The sequence below is a fragment of the Alosa pseudoharengus genome, unplaced genomic scaffold, assembly GCF_046254945.1.
Source record: "Alosa pseudoharengus isolate Yale_2024_CS ecotype anadromous, Long Island Sound unplaced genomic scaffold, YU_APseudo_1.1 YU_APseudo_1.1_scf_21, whole genome shotgun sequence".
NCBI lineage: Eukaryota > Metazoa > Chordata > Actinopteri > Clupeiformes > Clupeidae > Alosa > Alosa pseudoharengus.
In genome coordinates this window covers 9,180,190-9,198,211 of record NW_027468674.1, presented here as the reverse complement: position 1 = coordinate 9,198,211, position 18,022 = coordinate 9,180,190, and the positions used below count along the sequence as shown (strand labels likewise).

The following is an 18,022-nucleotide window of genomic DNA, read 5'->3' as shown; positions in this document are numbered from 1 at the left end:
AAATGTCTATCTATATTCAAAACCTTTCAAGGCCTCGATTTTTTTCCCCTTCACTTATATGATCATAAACTTGAACATGAACAAGGTTTTAAAGGATCAATGCAGGAACCTTTTATATCTTTCAAGCATACAGTCTTACCCAGATGTTGGTCTTACAAGGTGAATCAATGGCAGTATTCATATACAGCAAATAAAGCAGATATGTTTCATATGTGTAGCAATAAATGCCACTAATATTTCTGTGATTAATATAAGAAGAGTCACCATCTTGTAAAATCACTATGGTTGTAGTGAGTAAATCCTATTTATTCCATACAGGAAAATACAAGTGATATCACATACATTCTACTTTCTTTAAAAACTGTAAGGTGGCAGCAATTGTACAGAATGCATTGTGTCTGTTATGCTTGTTCACATTAAAAACAAAGAGAAAAAGAAACCTACAGTAAGTACATATTTACACCACTGCCACCTCATAGCTAGTGTTTTACTGTGCAACACCGTTAAGACATATTGGAGTTAACACATACAGGTCACTGCTTTCATGGTGCATTAAAAAAAAATCTGACATTACACACACACACACACACACACACACACACACACACACACACACACACACACACACACAGTGGTACAGCGCAGACTACAACAGACTGTCCGATACATCCAATTATGTGACTTCTTTCAAAAAGTGTTAACAGTTCTTAAAATCTATTTTTCTGAAGTAAGCAAATAAATGATTTGAAAAAAAAATATATATATATATCTCCCAGCTTATCAGTGCAGTCACACTTCAACCATTGCCATGGGAACCATGTAATTCCTGAACCGGAACCCCCCCAGTCCCTGATATAGAACCCTCCAGACGTCCCTCCTCTGTGGTCACCGTTGCTAGGACACCAGCAGCTTGATTGTGTAGAGGAGGAGGCCGCCCAGGCCGGCGGCGGCTGCCATGGCGACGGCGCGGACCAGCAGGAACTCCATGGAGTCCTCGAGCGTGGTGTGGAGGCGGAGGACCTGCCGGTGGGTGTCCTCGCGGCTGCCCGAGTTCTCGATGACGTGGCTGGCCAGGCCTCGCTTCTCCTTCATGGGCATCTGCGTGGCCACGCGCTGCTCGGCCTCCTCCTGGGTCAGGCCGTCCCGCTGCATCAGCCGCGAGAGCTGCGTAGCCGGGTCACTGAGCGGGCAGAGACGGGGTTACACTTAGAGAGAGAGTTTGGGGGGAAGTAAGAGTCTGTGTGTGTGTCTGCTTATGTGTGTGTGTGTGTGTGTGTGTGTCTGTGTGTGTGTGTGTGTGTGTGTGTGTGTGTGTCTGCTTATGTGTGTGTGTGTGTGCGTGTGTGTTTATGTGTATGTGTGTGAGTGTGTGTGTCTGCTTATGTGTGTGTGTGTGTGTGTGTCTGTGTGTCTGTCTGTCTGTGTGTGTCTGCTTATGTGTGTGTGTGTGTGTGTGTGTGTGTGTGTGTGTCTGCTTATGTGTGTGTGTGTGTGTGTGCGTGTGTGTTTATGTGTATGTGTGTGAGTGTGTGTCTGAGTGTGTGTGTGTGTGTGTGTGTGTATGGGATGTCAGGAAAGTTAGACTGAAGAGTGAGTGAGTTTGACCAGTTTGGTAGAAAGGGAAGGCAGTCCAATTTCAGATGTCTATTTATATATCAAAAACAAAATTACCAACAAGGCAAAAAACATGACCTTCACAGCGACATAACCAAACAAACTCAAGCCCTTAATGCTGGCACCAAACGACATCAACAAATACCAACTCAATCCAATATGTCTCCCCGGCATTCCTCTCTGTTGCTGCTGATCTGATCAGCAACATAACCAGCCAACACACGAGCCCTTGATGCGGGCACCAACAATCACCACTCCAGAAACACAGCAGCAAGATTTCACACATCTCAGAGCCAATTCAGGTGACTACATGACTAGGGGTTAAATTGGGTTTTGTTATGTGGGGGGTTCTTCCTAGGTCCGGGGGAATTATTGAAAAATAAACCATTAAATGGCATTTTCTGGAGAGTTTTGTGCAAAGAAATGGAGAAATCAAGTCTTACATGATAGGCTTATGTGCAAAACTGCAAGGTTAAGAACATTGCTGTAGTATCAACACATATTAGGGCATTTAGCATTTACATTACTGTTCACTGTAAGTCATCACTTGATTACATGTTACATGTTACATGACTCCGCGTAGTCTGTGAGCTCCTTCTGTGAGCGGTGGGTTGGAGTTGGCATGCTATTTCAGCAGCCTCAGCTGACAGCTGTACAGCTCCTCTCAGTGACCCTTCTTCAAAAACCAAAATCCAACAGAATTGTTGTGGCTGACTCTGCTACAAAACCTCTTTTTATGAGTGTTTTGCAGTGTGAATGCTTGTTGGTAGACAACACAAGGCTGCTGGACATCTGAATTGAAAGTGAATAACAGTATCTATCTATCTATCTATCTATCTGTAATCTCCACTGGTTTTGTGTATGTTTGTCAGCCAGGGATCACATTAGCCAGCGGCAGCAAGCGGCCAGTTTCCTATTATTCTCTATGGTTCGGCAAGCTTGTTCAACGCTAGCGTTACGCCAGCGTTGCCACCGTTCCGCTGCCGAACCATAGAGAATAATAGGAAACTGGCCGCTTGCTGCCGCTGGCTAATGTGATCCCTGGAGTGTTGAACTTGGTTCAACTTTCAACGCGAGCGTATTCAATTGACAAACCGTTTGTGTTGCTTAGGAACGAGATGAAGCTTGTTATGGTCTGAGCGTTGCATTACGTTTGCCGTTAGCCACTGGCTAATGTGATCCTCACCTTACTTCTGCTACCAGTTCTGCATACTTCAACTCCTTCCTTTCAAAGGCTTCCTCGATCACATCTTTAGCTCAATAAAGTAGACAATACAAGACTATGTGTGGTCTCAAAGCAGCCACGACACTTTGGAACACACACACACACACACACACACACACACACACACACACACACACACGTTGCCTCCCAACATCCATCAGGAGTTTCCAATCCCGGGCTTTGAAAGATTGTGTGAGAAGGCGTGCAGAATACCAGAAATGGAGAGACAGAGAGGGAGAATGCAGGAAGACAGAGAGGAGGGAAAGATAGAACGAGAAAGGCCACGCATGAAAAAAGAAAGAGAATGGAGAACGACATGATTAAAGACAGACGGTAAAAAATAAATTAGGTTTAAGGTTCAATGGTCTAAAAAAAAAAATCAATCAGTACCACAACATGCCATGGCAGGTAGCAACAAAAGTCATAGAAACACATCATCAAGTTCACAGCAACCAACTTCAGAAGACTGTTGACTTCGATTTGAAAAGGCCTTTTGTGTGTGTGGGGGAGCTTGTCTGACTGGCAGAGAGAGAGAGAGAGAGAGAGAGAGAGAGAGAGAGAGAGAGAGAGAGAGAGAGAGAGAGAGAGAGAGAGAGAGAGAGAGAGAGAGAGAGAGAGAGAGAGAGAGAGAGAGATTTACCCATTTATTATATTCTTATGAAAATCTACTGACATGTATGTGTGTGTTCAGATGTATAACTGCTTTGGCAATATAAGTGAACTTGTCATGCCAATAAAGCATTCTTGAATTGAACTGAATTGAATTGAATTGAATTGAAGTGAATTGAAGTGAATTGACAGAGAGACTCACCAGTAGACTACTACGGTGTGGTTGAGGAAACGGGTGAGTCTTCTTGTCTCAAACAGCAATGGAACGTCTAGAACGACGTATCGATAACCTGCAGCAAGAACACCACACAGAAGACACACACAGCTCACACACAGAGTCTTTACACACAGAGTCTTCACACACAGAATCTTTACACACACAGTCTTCACACACAGATTCTTCACACACAGAGTCTTCACACTTCATATAAAAATGATATACAGCACTGATGCCTTAAGAATGGCTTGGATGAAAAAAAATGGGTACAATGTTTTTTTTTTTATGAGTTTCTTCTCACTTTCTCTAGGGCAGAAGTTTTTGAACATATCTGAGATTATGAATTTGAATGGGAAAAAGAATATTTGTTGTGAAATGTGATCTTTACACAACATCTTGCCCCTTTATAGGAGATGAAAAAGGCTACAAGGCAACGCTGAAGACGGGTACACTTGTCATAAAGAACTGTGGTCGGTCACATCATGCCCTAGCAAAACTAGCGTATATGTGACATGTATGAGAATGAACATGAGAATGATCATTTAGTGTGTTTCTCTCCCGCGGGGTTTCCTTGCAGGGGCCTGACCTTTGAGGAAGTAGAGCAGGATCTGCTTGAGCATGGCTCTGTGGATCTCGGGGTGGGTGATGGCGTTGAGCAGCCGGCGCTTGTCGTCGCTGGCGAAGATGAGCTGGCCAAGCTTCTTCCTGTCGATCTCGCCACTCTCCTGCAGGATGTCGGGCCCGAAGTGCCGCACTATCTGGACATATGCCCTGCTGTGGGGCTCCACCACTGACTCACACACACACACACACACACACACAGGGACACACATATACAAACACAAATGTATACAGCATCACACACACACACACACACACACACACACAAGGAGCGAGAGAGACAAAGAGGCAAACACACAAACAGGCATTAAATTAACAGCACTTGGGTGTAGGTCTAATAGAGTGCCTGTCACTTTAAGACGTTTGAGGGAACCCTTGCAATTGTAACACAGTTGAAAGGCTGCTGATGTGTGGATGCAATTCATAACGTTTTCTACATAGTTAAAATAAAGGTTCGTACTTCTTCAAGCAAGTGGAAAACACTTTTCCATTTACATCGGGATTTTGAACAAATTTGTGCAGCATGGTCACGATGCTAAGCGGATTTAATAGCAATTTAGCCAGACGTCTTCTATGCAATGCTTCTATGTGGCAACAACAATCCTTCAACAATCGTGAATATTTTGTTAAATGCACATGCAGAGGAGTGGCAGCGGGCTACGAGAGAGAGCGGGGCGGGGCAAGGAAAGGCTGCGTGCGTAAAAAGCGCAGCTCAATGGCAATAGACCTCTCCAGAATATATCCCGCCTCCTAACTTCCGTATCCATCCAACTTCCGGGCGTGGATTGTCTATGGGAAATAACATGGCGTTTTGAAAGATCGTACCTGTCACACTCTGTAGGTGACAAAGTAGAAAAAGCTGCTGGGCAGATTGGCCTACACACTTCTGCCATCTAGTTTCCACTGGATTTTTTTATTTTCGGTGCCGTTTACTTAAACGGCACCGAAAATAAAAAAATCCAGTGGAAACTAGATGGCAGAAATGTGTAGGCCAATCTGCCCACCAGCTTTTTCAACTTCGCTACCTACAGATGTTTTACCGGTATGATATTTCGAAACGCCATGTTATTTCTCATAGACAATCCACGCCCGGAAGTTGGATGGATACGGAAGTTACGGAGGCGGGACTTATTCTGGAGAGGTCAATGCAAGGATTTGACCTTATATTTAATTTAAATTAAATTAAATTAAACATAAAATATATTCATCTGTGGCGGCCGATTTTTATTTCGTGGCGCCCCGACACAGATTAGTCAATGTATGGGAAACACTGCAAATAGAACGTTCAAGCATTGTTTTTGTTTTTATTGTTGAAAGGGTCTATAACCTATTCCATTTCAAAAGCAATGGAATGGAATTGAAGTTGGAAAGCCAAGTGCGCCGCACCAATGTCAGCAGGTGCAGTTAGGATAAGCTGTTAAAGCGTTTGCCTGTCCAGAGAGCTTGGAAAGATCCTTGTTGCTTGCACACCTTTTCCTACCACACTTCTCCCTTCCAGTCAACGTTCCATGAATATGCTTTGATACAGCAATATCTGTGAACACCCTGCCCTTACAGCAATCACCTTCTTCTGTGGCGTAACCTTCTTGGGAGGGTGAAAGAGTATCTTCTGGACAACTATCAAGACGGCAGTCTTTCCCATGATTGTAGTTGTGTTGACTGAACCAGACTAATAGATTAAAGGCTCAGGAAACTAACAATTATGTATTATAACATCTTTATTCTAATATTTTTGAGAAACCGATTTTAGATGTTTTTATGAAGCAAAGATGTAATGATGTTTTTTTTAGATGTTTTTATGAAGCAATAATCGTCAACACTAAAACCAAAAATGGCTTAAAATGTTTCACATCATCATTATATGTAATGAATCTAAAACATATGAAAGATTAGCCAAGTATACCGGTCATTTTTTCATTATCTTGACATCTATTTTTATATTCTTGGCAATATGTTGTTAATGTTTTGTTAACGACACCTTTTGATTTGGTGTGACAAACTCAGAACACACATTCTTCTCACATTTTACAGGGTCTTTAAGCACTGTCAATGAAATAAAAAATAAATGAAAAGAAAGACTGAAAGAAAGAAAGAAAGACAGAAAGAAAGGAAAAAAGGTAACACTTGACAGTATCGACATAAGAGTGACATGACACTGTCATAACACATGAACCCTAACCTTAATGTTTATGACTTCTTTAGAACACGTTCATGACTGTGTCATGTCACTCTTATGTCGATACTGTCAAGTAAAGTGTAACCAAAAAAAATTGTAGTTTGAGTTGGCCAGTTCTGTACCTTGCCTGGCCACAACATCAGCGTCGATAATAGGGCATCCGAGCTCTCTGAGGAGGGAGGACACAGTGCTCTTCCCCGAGGCAATGCCCCCCGTTAGCCCCACTAGATACATCCTACAAGGACACAGAGCACATGGACGCAATCATCAGACCTCACAAGGAATTAAACTTTCCAGTCACAGTTTTCAACAGTTCTTAATGATAATGATGATAATCATTAACCGGAGTCAAATTCCTTAACTTGTTAACGCAAACCTGGCCAAAAAAAGCTGATTCTGATTCTAATAATAATAATAATAATAATAATAATAATAATTAATAATAACATTTGTTATATTTAAAAAAAACTCTGCAACTCTGCCAATTCAACTCTGGTGCTTGAACACAGCCCTGACTCTGCAAATGGTCAACAAAGTGACTTGGACCAAGCCATACACTAGTCCAGCTGAAGCTAAGCCAACTCTGCAGGGAACTCCGAAGCATGGAAGGGAGAGGACAGTCGCCCTATGTCATGAGGGCTTTTCCTTGAGCTCAAATATCCACAAGTTTTTGCCAGGTTCAATTTAGCCATGTAAATATCAGATTAACAAAGCATAGTTGCTTCATCATGGTTTATAGTCTTATACTCTGAAACTGGGATAATACCTTTTCAGTAAGACACAGCTGAGATGGTACTTGTTATGACTTTCAGTGAAGGGCAACAGTGCCCTCTATCGTTCGTTGCAAACAACATGTCCCGTCTCTATTCAGAGGCAGTACAGTAGATAGTTTTCTCACTTAGGTGCATTACTCAGATCAGAATTGAAAATGTCAAAACTGTTTGTTCAAATTCGATATAATCATATTGTGCACATTATAAAAGCAATGTCACCCAATCGTTTTACATTTTCAGTTGCTAATGTCATGTTGGTCCATGCTGAATAGTCCTATCCCATAAAAACTAAAAGGCCTTATTTCATTACTTGAGTCATTACATGCAAAATTAACTAGTTGTCATAATCTGTCAAGCATATGTGGCTCGACAGACAGGAACGTCTGTATGCAACGTGAAACACAATCACAAAAAGATAAAGTTACAGTGACTGCATGACGTCAAAGAGTATAGAAGTGCAGATGACAACCAGGGTTGCATTACATGACGTTGCTGCAGTAACGTTTACAGTTTTAATCTAACGTTAGGTACTGTAAATTACATTAGTTTCCTGCAGAACGTCTTGCAAAAAAAGTCCTTAAAACTCATTAAACCCACATAAACGTTACTTTAGCTGACTATCGACATAGACACCCCTTTGAATTAAACTCCGTCGCCATGATGACAAGAGAATGACCTTATGCCGTGAACGTAATGTTACATGTTATATGATACGATAACTTATTTACCCTTAATTACATGTCAGAAAGTGACAGTTTTAAAATCAGACAGCGCAACAGATACAAAGTTGGGTCCTGGTTATATCTCCCTGTAGGAATCAGAGACGGTTAATCACCTGCTCCTAGAGGATCTTTGCTAGTTTGTCAACATAACTTTAGCTAACATTAATCGGCGTTAATGTTGCTGTATGGCTAAAAGAAGTTGTGTACACTTAGAGTTAGACGCACTTACGTGCACCGATACGCAACACACGCTGCACATTCAGTGTAATGTAATGACGCATCCTTACAAAAAAAGAAAAACGTAAATTACGGCCTAACTTTAATGAGCTACAACTTACCTTTAAATGGGTCAACGTTGTAACGTAGCTAGCAAGCTAACTAGCTATCGATACGTGCTTAGCCCTCGGACAGGTCCTACTCAGTCAAAACGACTGTAGTGACGAAAGTCAGCTTTGGTCAGGATTATAGCCTCTCTCCCTGCACACCTTAAACTCTAACCCAACTAGTAAGCCACTCGTTTCTTTCGGGACATGATACATTCATTGACACTACTCATGCAACCAGTCAGGAAATGTCAGACGTTCTGCGCAGGCGTTCTTCTTCTTCTAGTGGGGTTTATTGACGGTTGGCATACACACGGTTGCATTTACCGCCACCAACTGCATAGCTACGGGTATGGAGTTTCAACGGAGAAGTGACAAAGAAAAGGAATAATAACTAGATGTACCGCAGAGCGGTACAAAATATGACCGCCGCCCAGTCCAGCACATTTTTTCCACAAAAAGAAATCACGCTGAAAGGCCTATATGATTCTAACTGTCTCACTAAATTGCATTATCCACACTAAATTCTCACTGGTATCTGCTAGACAACAAGTACCAAAACATGATTAGTTCATAGATTTCACATGTAAAATTCATTTTATACAACCCCACCTCCATCTTGCCTGTTCATAATTATGAGAAATTCTTGATTGTTTGTGTTATGTTTATGTTATGTGTGTGGGTGTGTGTGTGTGTGAGTGTGTGTGTGTGTGTGTGTGTGTGTGTGTGTGTGTGTGTGTGTGCGTGCTTGTGTGTGTGCCTGCGTATGTGCCTGTGCATGGAAGCGTAAATATGTCTACTGTGTGAGTATGTGTCATACGCAGTGCCGGCCCAAGCCTTTTGGGGGCCCTAAGCAGAATTTGATTTGGGGGCCCCCTCCCACAACGCAGTCACCTGTGCTTGGCGATAATTGACAACTTCACACTATAATGTCATATTATAAATTAATACAGTGAGGTTATGTATTAATACAGCGACTGATTATGAACTACTGTCCCCCTGGACACAGATGCATAAGGACCCTCTCCCCCTACCCTGTTTGTGCAAATGTGGGTACAAACGGGTGTGTGTGTGTGTGTGTGTGTGTGTGTGTGGGGGGGGGGGGGTTAGATGTGATTTCCTGTATTCTGGTGCATTTTTGGGATGGTCAGCTGGAGAAGGGCAGTACCTAAATTTGTTCAGATTCATAGCCTTTTGCTTTTTGACTTATTGGTAGTGAATTCACACAACTACTTGGGGTTCAGGGTCCCTTGACCTCTTGGGCTCGGTAGGCTAATTCAGTAATCCATCCTTGCTCACATGCCAAAAATGTTTTGGGGCTCCAATCTAGACTTCTGGCCCCATGTGCTTCTGGCCCCAATACATTGGTAAACCAATGTATTAATATAGTTGTTATTTACACCAACCCTGTCACCTTTTAATCTTAGAGGGTACTAAAATCACAGATTTATTTGAAACATTCATATTCAAAGTGAAGCACTAAGGGTGGTTTACTGAAGTTGAATTGACAAATAACAAAATAGAACAGCATTTGTATTTGTTGTAAACAAGTACATCAGTTTAATGACTTGTTTTTCAACAGATTTGCTGAACAAATCCGCAAATGTGCATTAAATGAGCAATTTTCAACTACAAAATAAAAACAAAATAGACAAACATTAATAATCAAAAATAAAATGTCCCAAAAAATAGATAATTATTCCTACTTCGTTCCTGGTTTTTAGGCATCTGCAACTCTGCAGTGGACGAACCTGCAATGATTAAATAAATACATAAATAAAAAAAAAAAAAATGATGTTAAATGTGTCGTGTCATATTAACAGGCTATGTAACCATTTGCCATCAAGAAAACCTCACCTTCTGGTAGGTAGAGTTAGGTAGAGGTAGAGATGTGCTCCAAAGGACTTCAACAGTGTCTCTGAAAAAAATAAAAATATTGCATTAAGTGCATAGTTGATCGAGCAGAATGAGTTTATTTTGCTATCATTACTTACACTCAAATAACAAGCAATTCCACATGTAACAACATCTACTGCAGCCTAAATATTAGGGTAGCACCGCTACATCACTTGCCACTATCTTAATCAAATGTAAGTTTATTTTCATCCCAGAAGTCTCCCCACCCAACATGGTATATTTTCTCAAACACTACCATCTCTCTCCAAAGATCTTAGAGCAGAGCGCACGTACTGTTCCATCTTTGCCTATGAAGCTGGAACGTTACTGATGCCCAGAGTCGCGCTAGTCAGTGGGTTGGGTTGGGACTGGGAGCCTGGGCTTAGTCTGTTGTTGCTATCAGACTTACCACTATGTCACATATTATAGAGCAGTAATAAACTATCAACACTTTCAGGTGCGAAATTAGAAACAATCCCTCTGTGGTAAATTTGCCTTCAGCTACGTTTTCATGTAGCTACTGTAGTGCTAATGTCCACTTCAGTCAGCTAGCTAACTTTAATTTACGACATAATAAGCCCACCTAGAGCTAGGGTACATGCTTGATTGAACATCCAAAACAATCCCAATATCCTTGACATCTGAAATACATCTAGATAAATATATATTAATGGGAGACATTTCTCTGTTGATGGCGGAGATTTAGCTCTGGTGATGGCTTATATTAGATCATGACAGCTAGCTAGCTACCTCAAGCACAAAACATACCTGTATCTTGCTCGTTTTTCTCCTCTGTCATTTTCTTCGTTCTGTTTTCGGCACCAGAGGGATACGTCCTTTTTTGTGACTTGTCTGAACATTACCGTCTCTTCCGATTGTTGAACTTGATGCAGTGTCTGCACGAATTGTATATGCACCCGAGGTGTCTACTTTATGCGCGTGACTCAAAGGCTGGCAGACACAGTAGCAGTAGGCAGGCATATTGATCATGAAATCATAATTTTCTTGATTTGAATGATAATTGTTTCATTTATTCATTCATTGATGTCACTTGTTTACGTTATTTATTATGTAAAAAAAAGAAAAGAAACTCGATTGGGGGCCCCCTGGTGGCCAGGAGGCCCCAAGCAGCCGCTTAGTTCGCTTATGCCTCGGGCCGGCCCTGGTCATACGTATGATTACTGTGAATGTGTGTGTGTGTGTGTGTATCTGTTTGTGCACATGTGTGCACATGAACTGGCTTAACATGACCCCTGGAGGCAAATATACGGAAAAAATGGTCATCCTAGGCCCTACAGTTCTCAAGATATTCACAGAGAACTGTGTCTGGCCTACCCTCCTTTCGGGGGGTCCAGTCCAGCGGGGGGGCTACAGATCAAAACGAAAAATGACAGTTCCATGCTATCCATGTGGGGGTACATGCCCACCAAGTTTTGTGTACCCCGGTCTTTCAGTGTCCCGGGAATCCTTGTTGGTGTACGTCACTAAATGTACACATAAATTGTTTTATTGTAAGGCCCCCCATGAACGAAAGTACACAAAACTTGGCATGCATTCGGAGGGTGTCATAATGATCCTACACTTTTAATTTCGTGCAGTTTTGACCATGTCAGCCAGAGATATTGTGATGAAAACACCTAATTTTTTGCTTTTTAATTTTTAACTAGGTGGCGCTATACATGAAATAAGTGGTAATGGGATGGGTTGACATGGCCCCTTGAGATCAACATACAAAAAAAAGGTGGACCTCCTAGGCCCTACGGTTCTCGAGATATTCACAGAAAACTGTCTCCGGCCACTTACAGGCCAGTTGGTGTATAGTAACATAAATTAATTTATTGTGTGGCCCCCCCATGAACGGAATTCCACGAAACTTGCCGTGCATTCAGAGGGTGTCATAATGATCCTACACTTCCAATTTCATGCAGTTTTGACTATGTTAGGTCACAGATACCTGCGATTACAACACCTCATTTTTACTTTTTTGTGTTTAACTAGGTGGCGCTATACATGAAATGAGTGGTTATGGAATGGGTTGACATGGCCCCTTGAGATCAACATACAAAAAAAAAATGGTCCTCCTAAACCTTACGGTTCTCGAGATATTCACAGAAAACTGTGTCTGCCCTACCCTCCTTTCGGGGGGTGCAGTCCAGCGGGGGGGCTACAGATCAAAACGAAAAACGATGGTTCCATGCTATCCATATGGGGTTACATGCCCACCAAGTTTCGTCTACCCCGGTCTTTCAGTGTCCCGGGAATCATTGACGGAAATTTGGACATGCGAAAAAAAAAAAAAAGAAAAAAAATCTGACTAAACCTATATGACCGCCGCTTCGCTGCGCGGCGGTCATAATAATTGAGGAAAATAAACGAAAAAAGAAAATATAAATAATACTCTATGTGAGTAGCATTAACTAAATCCTAACAAAAAGTCCTGTGTTCTTGAGAAACTTAAATACAGATCTCCAGGCAGACGGCATAGAGAAGGAGAGTAAACCCTCAAGAGAGAGCCTGGCCTGCCCCAATTCTCTAACCTCTTCTAGTAATATACCTCTTTCTATGCTGTACACTGGGCAAACTAATAAAACATGTTGAACTGTCTCCATTTCCCTGCAGTTATCACAATGGCCCGTGGCATGTTTGCCAATTTCTGCGCAGGCGTGCACTAAGCATCTCATCCAGATTGACCTGACCTCGCCTTTCTGAACACACTAGGGCTACCAGTGAATACTGTTTTCGGATTATTTTTTCATTAAGAAGTAGTGTAGAATAGGGTCTCAGATAAGGACCGATCTTCCTAATATTTTACAGGATAAACCAACTTGACTTTGTGTAAATTAAGTCCTAAGTGGTTTCATTAAGTTAACTTAATGAAATATTATCTTGCATTGCACAAATAAATTGTTGAATTACAATATTTCATTTGGATAGAAAAGCATACGTGATGGAAATAACCTCGGTTCTCCGAAAGAGAACAGAAGACTTTAACTAAGTAATTGTCAGATGCAGGGATGGATTACTGAACTGGCCTACCAGGCCCAGGGGCCCAAGGGCTCTAAAGCTCAAGGCTCTGCGTGAAGTCACTACTATGTTCTCAACCCCTAATATCGGAATAGGTCGCCTCAGTCAAATAACACGGGTTATGTTATGTAGGGCATAATTATTTTATGTAAATAATAAGTTACTTGCTCAGAGGGGTTTAGAACCAAACTAGTTTAATTCCCTACACCTATGCTTGTCAGAATAGCATTATGATTTATTGGCATGTTCTCCATTCATTTTTTTTTTTAGTTTTTCATATTTATGGTCTGTATGGCCCTGTGGAGTATGATTATCTTAATCACAGATCAACATTCAAAAATACTGAGGTTTTAAAACAATATACTTTCTCAAATAAAGACATGATCATAATGAAAACAATCTGCCTTTATATAAACACAAGATGTCAGTATAGCAATGTTATGACTGCTGATTAGTTTGACTGAAAACGGATACTGAAGCACCTTTCAGCAGCTTTACTGCCATCTGGTGGCAGACCACAGTACAGTTTAGATGCCTCCTCCCCTAATATGACAGCCACTTAAAGTATCTTCTCAACAAAAGACAGGGTTTGTTGTTGTTATTTACAGATCAACAGCTGTACATTACAAAAAAGTATTGTTTTATTTATCTTTCTTTACTTGAAGGCCAGCCATGCTGTCCCACAAGGCTCTATGGCAATTGGCACTGTTGTTTATCTGAGTTTTAAAAACCTCAGACTGTAAGTGAGACCTACGTTGTAAATCTTTCTACAGTATGTTGCATTTAAATGCATCCTTATAAAGTTGTTGCTTGATGATATGCCAAACATACAGTGAATGGGTTCTCATGTTGGTGTAATATGACTTTATTTGACCATGGAGGGGTCACCCATTGGTTGCCAGTCGGCTGGAGTGATTCTGCCATCTTTTACCCCCAATTGAGATTGGGGACAGCAGACGGGGTGTTTAGGGGGTGATATTCCACACTAGAATGTGTTCTTCCACACTAGAATGTGATATTCCACACCAGAATGTGTTCTTCCACACTAGAATGTGATATTCCACACTAGAATGTGTTCTTCCACACTAGAATGTCATATTCCACACTAGAATGTGTTCATCCACACTAGAATGTGTTCTTCCACACTAGAATGAAAGAAAACAATGTAAGAATAGTGTGAGCAAGACTGTTTCCAACTTACCACGAGTCTCCTATGTAGGAACCATTATGCAGGAAGACAGATGTTATGCAGAGACATTAAAGACATTTTAAAACCAATGTGTGAGAGACTATTCTGTAAACCTACATGGGAGGCTAATTATTCATTATTAGGACACTGGAGATGTTGTGTTTATAACTATAATATATAAATTACCTTTTTAATGCAAAACAGGATGGTAGGGTGATACGAAACCCACAGGGCTGGCTGCTTTTGATGGTCGGCGATGTAGAGGCCTGCTTTCGTCCAGTCTGGAGGGATCACCCATTGGAGTGGTGCTAACACTTTTATACCCCGATGATGGGAGGGCTGGCAGAGGGCAGACTGGGTGATCTGCGGGGTGGGGTGGGGTGATCTGCCTCACTGAAACGAAACACACACACACACACACACACACACACACACACAGAGAGAGAGAGAGAGAGAGAGAGAGAGAAAACAAGAACAGCGAGAAGAGTGTGAAACTGTTTCCAAGTCACTGTATGAGTCACGTAGGAATAATTCGATGCGGCATTAGGCAACAACAAAAAAAAGAAGACCTGCATGGTAGGGATGTATCTGAAATAGGGTCCTTGTTTATTATGAAGACTCTGGAGATAAGCTGTATTGTGTACTGTGAGTATTCAACTTTGTTTGATGGTGTAAATTACCTTTTTAATGTAAAACAGAATGTAGGCCATTCTCTCCCTCTTTGAGAAGAGTCTCCTCTGATGTTGTGGAGACACGGTCATTATCCAACACCCACTGGCCTGGCTGCTCTTGAGATTCGGCGGACATTGATTGATTGGACATATTGATGTTGGTGTGATTTGTTTTCATTTGATCTTTATGGAGGGGTCACCCAATGGAGGGGTTGCCAGCCTGCTGGAGTGGTGCTGACGCCTTTTACCCCCGATGATGATGGGGGTGTGGGGGGGGGGGGGCCAGAGGGCAGACGGGGTGGGAAGTGGGGTGATCTGCACACACACACACACAAACACACACACACACACACACACACACACACAAACACACACACACACACACACACACACACACACACACACACACACACACACACACACACAATAAAACATCAAGGTGAGAAGCCAGTGCAGAAGACAAGTTAGCCTGCGTCTCTTATGAAGGAACCATTATGCAGAAAGACAGAATGTTATGCATTAAGACATTAAAGACATTTAAAACTAATGTGTGAGACTATCCTGTAAACCTACATGGAGGACTGATTATTCATTATGAGAACACTGGACATGTTGTGTGTATAATTCTGAGTATTCAGCTGTGGTTGACGGTGTTAATTACCTTTTGAATGTAAAACAGGATGTAGGCTGTCCTCTCCCTGTCTTTGAGGACGGCCTTCTCCGATGTTAAGGAGACGTCATGGTCATCATATAACACCCACTGGCCTGGCTGACTGATTGGACATTGATGACGTTGGTGTGATTTGTTTTCATTTGACCTTTATGGAGGGGTCGCCCATTGGTTGCCAGTTTGCTGGAGTGATGCTGACACCTTTTACCCCCGATGATGGGTGGGGTGAAGGGCTAACGGGGTGGGTAGGGGGTGATCTGCCCCACCAACTAAAATCACCAAGAAAACAAGAAACGCGGTGAGAATAGTGTGAACAAAACGTTTCAAAATTTGTCTCATATGTAGAAACCATTATACAAGAAATAAAATGTTGGTGTAATATGATTTCATTTGACCTTTATGGGGGGGTCGCCCATTGGTTGCCATGGCAGCCTGATGGAGTGATTCTGACACCTTTTACCCCTGATGATGATGGGGGAGGGCAGAGAGAGAGCAGACAATAGTGACACACACACACACACACACACACATATATACATATGCGAGCGCACACACACACACACATATATACATATGCGCGCGCACACACACACACACACACACACATATATACATATGCGCGCGCACACACACACACACACACACACAAACACACACACACACACACACACACACACACACACACATATATAGATATGCGCGCGCACACACACACACACACAAACACACACACACACACACACACACACACACACACACACAAGTTAGCATGTGTCTCTTATGAAGGAACCATTATGCAGGACGACAGGTGTTAGGCAGAAACATTAAATACATTTAAAAACAATGAAATATAGTCATTATTTATTATCAGGGCAATAGAAATGTTTTGAGAGAATTCCGTTGTGGTTGACGGTGTAAATTACCTTTTTAATGTAAAACAGAATGTAGGCCGTCCTCTCCCTGTCTCTGAGAACAGCCTCCTTTGACGTTATTGACCTCATGGTCATTATATAACACCCACTGGCCTGGTTGCTCTTCACAGTGGGCGACGTAGTGGTGTCCTTTCGTCCAATCTGACTGATTGGACATTGATGTTGGTGTGATATGATTTTACCAGACCGTTCTGGAGGGGTCGCCCATTGGTTGCCATGGCAGCCTGATGGAGTGGTGCTGACGCCTTTTACCCCCAATGATGATGGGGGGGGCAGGGGGCAGACAATAGTGATCTGCCTCACTATAATGATACACACACACACACACACACACACACACACACACACACACACACACACACACACAAACAACAAAAAGGTGAGAATCTTGTGTGGAAGACAAGTTAGCCTGCGTCTCTTATGAAGGAACCATTATGCAGGAAGACAGATGTTATGCATTAAGACACTAAAGACATTTAAAACTAATGTGTGAGAGATTATCCTGTAAAGCTACATGGAGGACTGATTATTAATTATGAGAACACTGGACATGTTGTGTGTATAATTCTGAGTATTCCTCTGTGGTTGACGGTGTTAATTACCTTTTTAATGTAAAAAAGGATGTAGGCTGTCCTCTCCCTGTCTTTGAGGACGGCCTTCTCCGATGTTAAGGAGACGTCATGGTCATCATATAACACCCACTGGCCTGGCTGCTCCTGGCAGTCAGCGATGTAGTGGCCTGTCATCATCCAATCATAAAAAAACAGGAACGTCAGACAGGCCTTTCTTAACATTTACATCCAGATTAGTCTTAATGTACTCTCTCTCTCTCTCTCCCTCTCTCTCTCTCTCTCTCTCTCTCTCCCTCTCTCTCTCTCCCTCTCTGTCTCATTCAATTCAATTCAATTCAAGTGTGTTTTATTGGCATGGCATTTTTTGCATTGCCAAAGCAGAACATTTAAATGCAAAGCTTACATTCAGAGTAGATGGCATACACTATATGTCAAACATAGATATACATCGTGCGTGTGCGTGCGTGCGTGTGTGTGCTCGCGTGTCCATGTATGGTGTGGTATGGTATGGTGTTGTGTGTATGCATGTGCACGTGTGTGGGTTACATACAATAGTGTTGAGAACATGTGTCCGTATATATGGTGGTGATATCTAACCACTGTATGTGCATATGGTGGTGATATCTAACCACTGTATGTGTATATGGTGGTGATATCTAACCACTGTATGTATATATGGTGATATCTAACCACTGTATGTGTATATGGTGGTTATCTAACCACTGTATGTGTATATGGTGATATCTAACCACTGTATGTGTATATGGTGGTGATATCTAAGCACTGTA

At 42.0% G+C, this 18,022-nt stretch overlaps 1 protein-coding gene across 3 annotated transcripts; it reads right to left on the bottom strand.

Moving 5' to 3' along the window:
* Positions 1-266: 266 nt before the first annotated feature.
* dcakd (dephospho-CoA kinase domain containing) lies at positions 267-8,551 on the bottom strand. 3 transcript variants are annotated; one of them, XM_076297799.1, is made up of 5 exons: positions 8,296-8,551; positions 6,585-6,697; positions 4,252-4,459; positions 3,651-3,738; positions 267-1,180 (listed from the first exon to the last, which is right to left on the bottom strand). In XM_076297799.1, exons 2-5 carry the CDS (start codon positions 6,600-6,602, stop codon positions 895-897), a joined length of 600 nt encoding a protein of 199 aa, XP_076153914.1. In that variant the 5' UTR covers positions 6,603-6,697; positions 8,296-8,551; the 3' UTR covers positions 267-894. The 3 variants fall into 3 exon arrangements, with proteins under 3 accessions (XP_076153914.1, XP_076153913.1, XP_076153915.1); XM_076297798.1 differs by having other exon boundaries at positions 4,252-4,455; XM_076297800.1 differs by lacking the exon at positions 267-1,180 and adding an exon at positions 2,635-3,017 and having other exon boundaries at positions 4,252-4,455.
* Between the last annotated feature and the right edge of the window lie 9,471 nt (positions 8,552-18,022).

Coding starts and splice junctions, on each gene's coding strand:
- dcakd (XM_076297798.1), bottom strand. CDS start 6,696: ATGTATCTAGTGGGGCTAACGGGGGGCATTGCCTCGGGGAAGAGCACT. Junction 4,456..6,584: donor TGATGTTGTGGCCAGGCAAG/GTACAGAACTGG, acceptor TGTGTGAGTCAG/TGGTGGAGCCCCACAGCAGG. Junction 3,739..4,251: donor CCTGCTCTACTTCCTCAAAG/GTCAGGCCCCTG, acceptor TTCTTGCTGCAG/GTTATCGATACGTCGTTCTA.